At 34.9% G+C, this 10,647-nt stretch overlaps 1 protein-coding gene across 6 annotated transcripts in view; it reads left to right on the forward strand.

Moving 5' to 3' along the window:
* Nucleotides 1–4,307, forward strand: part of TAFA2 (TAFA chemokine like family member 2) — a 551,862-nt gene extending 547,555 nt beyond the window's left edge. For 5 of the 6 annotated variants that reach the window (XM_074269784.1, XM_074269783.1, XM_074269782.1 and 2 more), the window contains one exon: nt 741–4,305. In XM_074269784.1, coding sequence (XP_074125885.1) covers nt 741–752 — 12 coding nt within the window. In that variant the 3' untranslated portion in view covers nt 753–4,305. Of the gene's footprint in view, nt 1–740 lie in introns of all 6 variants that reach the window. The other variant, XR_012482540.1, reaches the window with a different exon arrangement.
* The last annotated feature ends 6,340 nt before the right edge of the window (nt 4,308–10,647 follow it).

Here is a 10,647-nt window from a genome sequence, read left to right on the forward strand (position 1 = left end):
GTAAACATCCACTCCCATAAATAAATATATTTCTTTTAAAGTTCTGTTGTCTTTTTGAATAATTAAAAAAATTCAAAAATATAGTTCATACCAAATAGGGTACTGTAAAAGCAAGCACTTCAATAATAAAAGAATGAGCTATAGGTTGAAATGTTTTCTCTTTTCAAATACTGTTAGAGAGTAGACAAAAATAGAGCAGGGGCTCAGTGGGAAAATCGAGGAGTCTTCCAAAACAAACAAAAAGGGTATATGCTCAGATAAAATTCATTTTATGAAATGCACTGTCTTCGGATTCATTGTATCCTATATTTATCTTTAGTGTGACATGAAAGTGAGACAGTTGCAAAACCATCTCATGGATTCTAAAGTCTCTCTTACCAGACTCCATTCTCCCCCTCTATGACCTCCCAGCTCTCTCTTCTCCCAAATGAGAGGGTAGTCAAGTCCAATAATTTAGGTCAATTGAATGACTGAGAAAGTTTCTTGCTCACTTTGTAGATAATTTAATTACAATGTATAATAAATATCTTAAAGAAGTTTTCACCAGATGGTTGGTTCCAATTCCTGTAAGCTTATGGATTTGGTTTGAAAGAGAAACTTTCACAACTTTGAAACTCATGTCTATGTGTATTCTCCATACCTCTCTTATTCCAATAATGCTGGATTTATATTGTGCTCAGCTTCTTAAAGACTGTTGCTTATTGATGAAAAGCTGATTATATTTTCTTTTTCTTTTGCAGGTAACCCATTAGCTAAGGACAAATCAAGCCAGTTCTAAGGCTGAGAACATTAAACATAACTCATATCCGGAATGTATTACTGAGATCAACCAGAAGGAAGCTTTTTATACTGTGGGGAGTATACCCTTTGGTAATACTCTCACATTTTTCCCAATGGGATTCTTGGGTTACAATTAGCATCTCTTTGAGATCAAAACTTCTACAAAGTCAACTATGAACTTCTTTGTATTGTGAAGCTCTCAAAGAGGTTAGACAATTCACACTTATAAATTGCACATGCTGGAAGAATTTAAAGTTGCAATCCAAGGAGTTGATATGCTGGAAGATGATGAAAGAGACACTAAACTCTTGAGTTCTTGACTTCAGATGTGATTGCTTTTCAAGCTTCTGAAAGCAGTCTACAAAACACTGGCTGGTCTCCATTCCTGGACCCTATGTTTCACTGGCTGGTGGGACTGTACACATCTTTAATAATCTTTCTTCTGTAGAACTTGTCCTCTGGCATGGCATACATTTGGACTTTTTGATTTGTCTCTTAATCTTGGAACTCTCAAAGCCTACATATTTTAACATCTTAAAGTTGCTTTTGTTATAGGAATGGAAATATATATCTATTGTTAATGATGATTGTTGGCAAGTAATAGTTATCTGATACATCAATCATATAAAATGTGTAGACAAGCAACATCTTTCCTTCCCTAAGGCAAATGGACTCTTCTAGCTCCTTGTCAATTAAATAAGTAGAGGTCAGAGCTAGAGTGCCATTTTTATTATAAGATATTTTGACTTTAGAACATTTCTTTCAGATTTATTTTTTTTTCTCTCCCCCAAAATGTGTTATGTGCTTTGGTTTCTTAATGTGCCATTCTTCCTCCAATTACACCAATCAAAAATAATCTGTCATTGATATTAAGTAGTCCTGATTTTTAAAAATTGCCAGGGATGCATGCCAGTTTATAATGCTGAACTTAGACGATGTTCATTTAAAACCCCTTTTAGTTTTTGTTTCTCTCTTTTCTTCTTTTCTTTTTTCAAAAGACAGTCTCTGACTTGAACAAAATGGTGATCGGGATGCTTATGTATTTGTCTGCTAAGTCTGTTGATAGAGAAAGGAGTTTACTTCTCCCAGTTTCCAGTTCACAAATATTTGCTTACAGTTATCCAACTCAAACCGTTTTTTAGGCCAGAATTTTTTCTGCATTTTAGTGGCTAGCTTTTGAATTTGTGATTTGCTGTTCCACAAAAAGTCTTCTAAATATTTAAAAAGCCTTAAACATCTATGAACTTGTTTTCTAAGTTATTACAGAATGTATAATTTTATACTCCATTTGCTATATTCCACTTGTAGCATGGAAGCAGAGGAGAATGGACATTGCATTCCTGTTCTGTATTATTTATACTACATAATTCTGCAGGTGGGAATGAAGAGAAGGGTGGGACTTCAGTACTTATATTTTGTAAACAAACATGAAGACTATACAGATGTGGGCCTATTGAAAATAATTGTGTGGGCAAGCTCAGTCAAGCAGCTGGCATGAGGCATCAATATGCTGGAGAAGCAGGGAAAATCTTTTTATTTTTACAACTCATTGACATGGCCAATTAGACATAAATTGGGTTCCATGATGGATGTGCACCCTGGAGTGCTTTGATAATTCACTATATGCAACACTTTTCCAAGACCAATTCATTACCTCTGCTGTTTTATTGTGCAGGAGAGGTAAAATGTAACAATTATTGGAAGCTAAATTGGAGATGTAGACTTATAGCATCATACTGAAGAATATTGCACACCATCAACATTTCCGGGGAAAGAGATGTGTGTCTGCCTCCATTTTAATTAGGAGTGGTTACTAGGACCAGTTAGCTGGCTCTGAATGCTTTTCTTTCTTTCTTTTTTTTTTTTTTCTTTCTTTTTTTTTTCTTTCAATAAGCTGTATAGAACTGGGCAGAAAGGCATGTGGGTTGGGGAGGGAGAACATCTTTTGAAAGATTATCCCTTTTTTTGGAACAATGCAAAGTGAAGACTATTTTATTTTGTAGGCTATGCATTTGGCCCCATTTGTTCTTGATTCTGCATCATGCTTCTCCATATTGTTTCCTTTGGCTCTTCTTGAAAACAACACTGGAAATTCTGTATTGTATACAAGTGTAACACATGCATATCAATAGGTGAAATAAATGGACTTTCAGATATTCTAACTAGATTATCCCAGTAGATTAATGTTGTGAACTATTCAGAAAAAGTGAATAAAATTGTGATATAAAATTGACTTCCCTTCTTGGATGTATACTTGTGGGGACATGCTTTCTCTTTTATTTTAATAATACGTCTATCTCTAATAATAGCTAACTTTTATAAAGGCCTTCAAGATTAGAAAAGTGCTTTACAAATATTATCTTAACTTATCCTCATAATCACCCCTGGAGGTAAATGCTATTATTATCTCTGTTTTACAGATTAGGAAACTGAAACAGAGAGCAATTAAGTGATTTGCCCAGAATAACATTGCTGGTAATGTCTAAGACCATGTTGGAAATCAGATATTCCTAATTTTAAGTCCAATGTTCTACCCACTGTGCTACCCAAATATCTCTTGCTGTTCCTATCTAGGGAAAGTTCTACATTAATATTATTCCTGGCATAATTATTTAATGAGTTTCTAACTAAAAGTCCATGAGAATTCTGCCACTTCCATAAGATTATGATGTTTAATTTGTTATGTTCTAAATAAAACCATCTGAACAGATTTAGCACTGCCCTAAGTCCATCTCTCTCCAATGATGTACTGTTACCACAAATATGTAGTATAAATTTTTCTTTGAAAATGGTTTAAGATGCTCTTATAGTTATGTCTTATCATTTGGTCTATAGGAAGAAAGATTCAACACATCAAATACACATGGAGGATGGCCTTTTTAAAAATAACATGTTGAGGTATCTATTAAAGCAAGCCACAATAGTGAGCTTCTCTGATTAAAATAGAGGGTAGTAAGAGTTTGATTTCTGAGAATCCTATTGGAGTTTATAGTGTCTGTATTTTTCACATATAACCATGACAACTTTATTTTCAATAGAAGTCTATTGGCAAAATACAGTGTTTGTTACCTGCTTTTTCCTTAGAAGATATCTTCTAAGTGCTCAGATCTGCTATTTGTTTTCTAGATGGGTTGGTAGAAAAGAATTGGGAACCTACTCCAACATTTTAAAGGCAAGCTGATTCTTATTCATTGTCCTCATTCAATAGACTCTTTATTGGAGCTAAGTGTAATAATACACAATTGTGACTTATGAAAATAAGGAAGAGATAATATAGTTATTAACTGGTAACTTTTTCTACATGAAGTTTATTTTATTGATGCTTTTTCTCTTAAAAACACACACACACATCCTTCCAGGTTGAACTTTATTTTGTGTGAAAAAAAAAACAATTAACAAAAATATCTGATATAGTTATCACAATGGACAACCAACACAAGTTCTCTTCATAATCCTGTAATTCTCCACCATGATAAGGAGTATATTTCACTTATCTGTTTTCCACCATTTTCACTGGTTTTTAATAATCTTTTCATTTATATTATTGTAGCCAATTCTTTTTTTTTTTTTTTTTTTAATTTTTTTTATTATATATATATATATTTTATAATATTATCCCTTGTATTCATTTTTCCAAATTACCCTCCCTCCCTTATTCCCTCCCCCCGACGACAGGCAATACCATACATTTTACATGTGTTACAATATAGTCTAAGTACAATACATGTGTGTGAATATCATTTTCTTGTTGCACAATAAACATTAGAATCCGAAGGTACATGCAACCTGGGCAGACAGATATTAGTGCTAACAATTTACATTCCCCTCCCAGTGTTTCTTCTCTGGGTGTATCTACCTCTGTCCATCATTGATCAACTGGAAGTGAGTTGGATCTTCTTTATGTTGAAGATTTCCACTTCCATCAGAATACATCCTCATACAGTATCGTTGTTGAAGTATACAGTGATCTTCTGGTTCTGCTCATTTCACTCAGCATCAGTTGATTTAAGTCTCTCCAACCCTCTCTGTATTCCTCCTGCTGGTCATTTCTTACTGAGCAATAATATTCCATAACTTTCATATACCACAATTTACCCAACCATTCTCCAACTGATGGACATCCATTCATCTTCCAGTTTCTAGCTACAACAAAAAGAGCTGCCACAAACATTTTGGCACATATATGTCTCTTTCCGCTCTTTAGTATTTCTTTGGGATATAATCCCAGTAGTAGCGCTGCTGGGTCAAAGGGTATGCACAGTTTGATAACTTTTTGGGCATAATTCCAGATTGCTCTCCAGAATGGCTGGATTCTTTCACAACTCCACCAGCAATGTATTAGTGTCCCAATTTCCCCACATCCCCTCCAACATTTGTCATTATTTGTTCCTGTCATCTTAGCCAATCTGACAGGTGTGTAGTGGTATCTCAGAGTGGTCTTAATTTGCATTTCTCTGATCAGTAGTGATTTGGAACACTCTTTCATGTGAGTGGATATAGTTTCAATTTCTTCCTCTGAGAATTGTCTGTTCATATCCTTTGACCATTTATCAATTGGAGAATGGTTTGGTTTCTTATAAATTATGGTCAGTTCTCTATATATTTTGGAAATGAGACCTTTGTCAGAACCTTTGTTTTTAAAAATATTTTCCCAATTTGTTACTTCCCTTCTAATCTTGTTTGCATTAGTATTATTTGTACAGAAACTTTTTAGTTTGATGTAATCAAAATCTTCTATTTTGTGATCAATAATGATCTCTAGTTCTCCTCTGATCATAAATTCCTTCCTCCTCCACAAGTCTGAGAGGTAGATTATCCTCTGTTCCTCTAATCTATTTATTATCTCCCTCTTTATGCCTAAATCATGGACCCATTTTGATCTTATCTTGGTATATGGTGTTAAGTGTGGATCCATATCTAATTTCTGCCATACTAATTTCCAGTTTTCCCAACAGTTTTTTCCGAATAATGAATTTTTATCCCTAATGTTGGAATCTTTGGGTTTGTCAAAGATTAGATTGCTATAGATGTACCCTTTTTTGTCCTTTGTATCTAATCTGTTCCACTGATCTACCGGTCTATTTCTTAGCCAATACCAAATGGTTTTGGTGACTGCTGCTATATAATATAGCTTTAGATCAGGTACACTTAGACCACCTTCCTCTGAGTTTTTTTTCATTAGTTCCCTTGCAATTCTTGACCTTTTATTCTTCCATATGAATTTTGTTGTTATTTTTTCTAGGTCATTAAAATAGTTTCTTGGGAGTCTGATTGGTATAGCACTAAATAAATAGATTAGTTTGGGGAGTATTGTCATCTTTATTATATTCGCTCGGCCTATCCAAGAGCACTGAATGTCTTTCCAATTATTTAAATCTGATTTTATTTTTGTGGCAAGTGTTTTGTAATTTTTCTCATATAATTCCTGACTTTTCTTTGGTAGATGGATTCCCAAATATTTTATACTATCAACATTTGTTTGGAATGGAATTTCTCTTTGTATCTCTTGCTGTTGCATTTTGTTAGTGATATATAAAAATGCCGAGGATTTATGTGGATTTATTTTGTATCCTGCCACTTTGCTGAAATTTTGAATTATTTCTAGTAGCTTTTTAGCAGAGTCTTTGGGGTTCTCTAAGTATACCATCATGTCATCTGCAAAAAGTGATAGTTTAATTTCCTCATTTCCTACTCTAATTCCTTGAATCTCTTTCTCGGCTCTTATTGCCGAGGCTAGCGTTTCTAGTACTATATTGAATAGTAATGGTGATAGTGGGCAACCTTGTTTCACTCCTGATCTTACTGGGAAAGGTTGCAGTTTATTTCTATTGCATATTATGCTTACTGACGGTCTTAAATATATACTCCTGATTATTCTAAGGAATAATCCATTTATTCCTATACTCTCAAGAGTTTTTAGTAGGAATGGATGTTGGATTTTGTCAAATGCTTTTTCTGCATCTATTGAGATGATCATATGGTTCTTATTAATTTGATTATTAATATGGTCAATTATATTAATAGTTTTCCTAATATTAAACCAGCCCTGCATTCCTGGAATAAATCCTACTTGATCATAGTGTATTATCTTGGAGATGATTTTCTGAAGTCTTTTTGCTAATATCTTATTTAAGATTTTAGCATCAATATTCATTAAGGAGATTGGTCTATAATTTTCTTTCTCAGTTTTCGATCTACCAGGTTTAGGTATCAGTACCATGTCTGTGTCATAAAAGGAATTTGGTGGGACTCCTTCATCCCCTATTTTTTCAAATAATTTATATAACATTGGGGCTAATTGTTCTTTAAATGTTTGGTAGAATTCACATGTGAATCCATCTGGCCCTGGGGATTTTTTCCTGGGGAGTTGATTAATAGCTTGTTCTATTTCTTTTTCTGAAATGGGACTATTTAAGCAATTTATCTCCTCCTCTGTTAATCTAGGGAGCCTATATTTTTGGAGGAAGTCATCCATTTCACTTAAGTTATCAAATTTATTGGCATAAAGTTGGGCAAAGTAACTCCTTATTATTTCTCTAATTTCCTCTTCATTGGTGGAAAGATCCCCCTTTTCATTTGTAAGACTATCAATTTGATTTTCCTCTTTCTTTTTTTTGATCAAATTTACCAAAGGTTTATCTATTTTATTGGCTTTTTCATAAAACCAACTCTTGGTTTTATTTATTAATTCAATAGTTTTTTTACTTTCAATTTTATTGATTTCTCCTTTTAATTTTTGTATTTCGAGTTTAATTTTTGGTTGGGGGTTTATAATTTGGTCTTTTTCTAGCCTTTTAAGTTGTAAGCCCAATTCGTTAATCTTCTCTTTCTCAATTTTCTTCAAATAAGCCTCTAAAGATATAAAATTTCCCCTTATTACCGCTTTAGCTGCATCCCAAAGATTTTGATATGATGTCTCATCATTATCATTATCTTGGGTGAAATTGTTAATTGTTTCTATAATTTGCTCTTTCACCCAGTCATTCTTTAAGATGAGATTATTCAGTTTCCAATTACTTTTTGGTCTATTTACCCCTAACTTTTTACTGAAAGTAGCTTTTATTGCATTGTGATCTGAGAAGAAGGCATTTATTATTTCTGCCTTCCTACATTTAATTTTGAGATCTTTATGTCCTAGTATATGGTCAATTTTTGTATAGGATCCATGAACTGCTGAGAAGAAAGTATATTCCTTCCTATTGCCATTCAGTTTTCTCCAAAGGTCTATCATACCTAGTTTTTCTAATGTTCTATTTACTTTTTTAATTTCTTTCTTGTTTGTTTTGTGGTTTGATTTGTCTAAATCTGAGAGTGCAAGGTTGAGATCTCCCACTATTATAGTTTTACTGTCTATTTCTTCTTGCAGTTCTCTTAACTTTTCCTTTAGAAAGTTAGATGCTATACCACTTGGTGCATATATGTTTAGTATTGATATGGCTTCATTATTTATGCTACCTTTCAGCAGGATATAGTTTCCTTCCTTATCTTTTTTAACGAGATCTACTTCTGCTTTTGCTTGATCTGAGATAAGGATAGCTACCCCTGCTTTTTTGGCTTTACCTGAAGCATAATAGGCTCTGTTCCAACCTTTTACCTTTACTCTGTATGTATCTCCCTGCTTTAAGTGTGTTTCCTGTAGGCAACATATTGTAGGGTTCTGCTTTTTGATCCAATCTACTATCCGTCTCCGTTTGATGGGATCATTCATCCCATTTACATTTACAGTTAAAATTACTAATTCTGTATTTCCTGCCATCGTATTATCCCCAGATTATGCTTTTTTCCCTTGACCCCCCTGATCCCCCTCCCCGATATTTAATTTACAGACCCCCCTTGTGACGCGCAACCCTCCCTCTTTTTTTTTTTTTTTTTTTTTTTAGGATCCCTCCCCCCTCCCTCCAAGTCCCTTCACTTATTCCCCTTTTCCTTTTCCCTTTTCCTCTCCCCCCTTTTAATGAGGTGAGAGAAAATTCTCTGAAAAACAAATATGTTAATTATTTACTCTTTGAGCCTCTTCTGATGAGAGTAAGATTCACACAATGATTCTCCCCCTCACTAAGTTCCCTCAGATATGGTGTATTTTCTATGTCTCTTCCTGGGATGTAGTTTCCCTCTTTTTATCACTCCTTCCCCTTTTTCTGAACCGACCTCCTTCCCTTTACTACACCCCCCTTTTTTTCTTTTATATCAGTAAAATCAAATTATCCTTGAGTATTTTTTATATACCCACAACAGAGTTACAGTTCTCAAGGGTTCTGTGTACCTTTTTCTGTTTCTCTTCAGTCTTGTGGATGTAGATCAAATTTTTTGTTTAAGTCTGGTTTTTTTCTTAGAAACATATAGAATTCCTCTGTTTCATTGAATGACCATCTTCTTCCGTGGAAAAAGATGCTAAACTTAGCTGGGTAGTTCATTCTTGGTTGCAGTCCTTGATCTTTTGCCTTACGGAATATCAGGTTCCAGGCCCTTCTATCTTTTAATGTGGAGGCAGCCAGATCTTGGGTGACCCTTATTGTGGCACCTTGGTATTTAAATTGTTTTTTTCTAGCTGCTTGCAGGATTTTCTCCTTTGTGTGGTAATTCTGCAGCTTAGCCACAATATTCCGTGGTGTTCTTTTTTTAGGGTCTATTTCAGAAGGAGTTCGATGAATTCTTTCCACATCTACTTTCCCTTCTGTTTCTATTATCTCTGGACAGTTCTCTTTGATAATTTCCTGTAAAATAGAATCTAGGCTCTTTTTTTGGTCATAGTTTTCTGGAAGTCCAATAATCCGCAGATTATCTCTCCTAGATCTATTTTCCAGGTCTATAGATTTTCCCAGTAAGTATTTGACGTTGTTCTCCAGCTTCTCATTTTTTTTGTTTTGTTTGACTGATTCTTGGGTTCTCTGTGAATCATTCATTTCTATTTGTTCCATCCTGACTTTTAAGGAGTTATTTTCTTCTTTCACAGTTTTTAGTTCTTTTTGTAAATGCCCAATTTCGTTTTTAAATGAATTATTTTGCTCTATTGAATTTTTTTCCATTTCCCTAATTTTTTTTTTTTTGAGAATTGTTTTCTTTTTCCAATTCAGAAATTCTATTTTCTTGAGACTTTTTTATCTTTTCCAATTCAGAAATCCTACTTTCCTGTGTTTTTTTAACCTTTTCTAATTCACTAATTTTGTTTCCCTGCATCTCCTGTGAATTCTTTATTTTTTCCAACTCCAATTTCAGGACGTTGTTATTCTCTATCATAACTTCCCTTTCCTTGCCCCATTTTTCTTCGATCTCCCTCAATTTCTTAAGAGCTTCTTCTAGGAGAGAGTTATGTGATGGGGGGCAGGAATCGTTCCCCTTTAGGTTGTTATCTTCTGAATCTTTGCTGTTAACTTCCTCGGGGTTGGGTACCCGCTCTTTCTCTGTATAGAAGGAATCTATAGTTTTTCTAGCTTTTTTGCTCATACTTAAAAAATGTTTTGGGGTCTGTCCCTGGGGTAGGAAATTATTTACTTCTTTACCAGCTTCCTCCCAGACCGGATGGATGCAGCGGCCCCTGCGCCTGCGCTAAGAGAGAGCTCTGGGAGAGAGTTCCCCACCCCTCCCTGGAAGTGCCTCAGAGGTGATTAGCACTGCTGTGCTTTGAGGGCGTAGAATAGTGAAGACAGCAAGAAGCTCAGCCTATGTGTCCGGGTGGGGAGTGGATGTCTGCAGCAGGTGACGTGAGAAGCCCCTGCGCTCAAACTGGAAGTGTCTGCCAGAAACCGCGGTCCCTAGTTCAAAGGTTCCGCTTCTCTGGGACTTCCTGGAGCTGAGTTCCACTCCCTCCAGCTAAGCTAGGCCGTGTGTGTTGCCTTGGGCCGTATCCACCTACTTGTCAGTCTCTTA

The sequence above is a fragment of the Sminthopsis crassicaudata genome, chromosome 5 (assembly GCF_048593235.1).
Source record: "Sminthopsis crassicaudata isolate SCR6 chromosome 5, ASM4859323v1, whole genome shotgun sequence".
Classification (NCBI taxonomy): domain Eukaryota; kingdom Metazoa; phylum Chordata; class Mammalia; order Dasyuromorphia; family Dasyuridae; genus Sminthopsis; species Sminthopsis crassicaudata.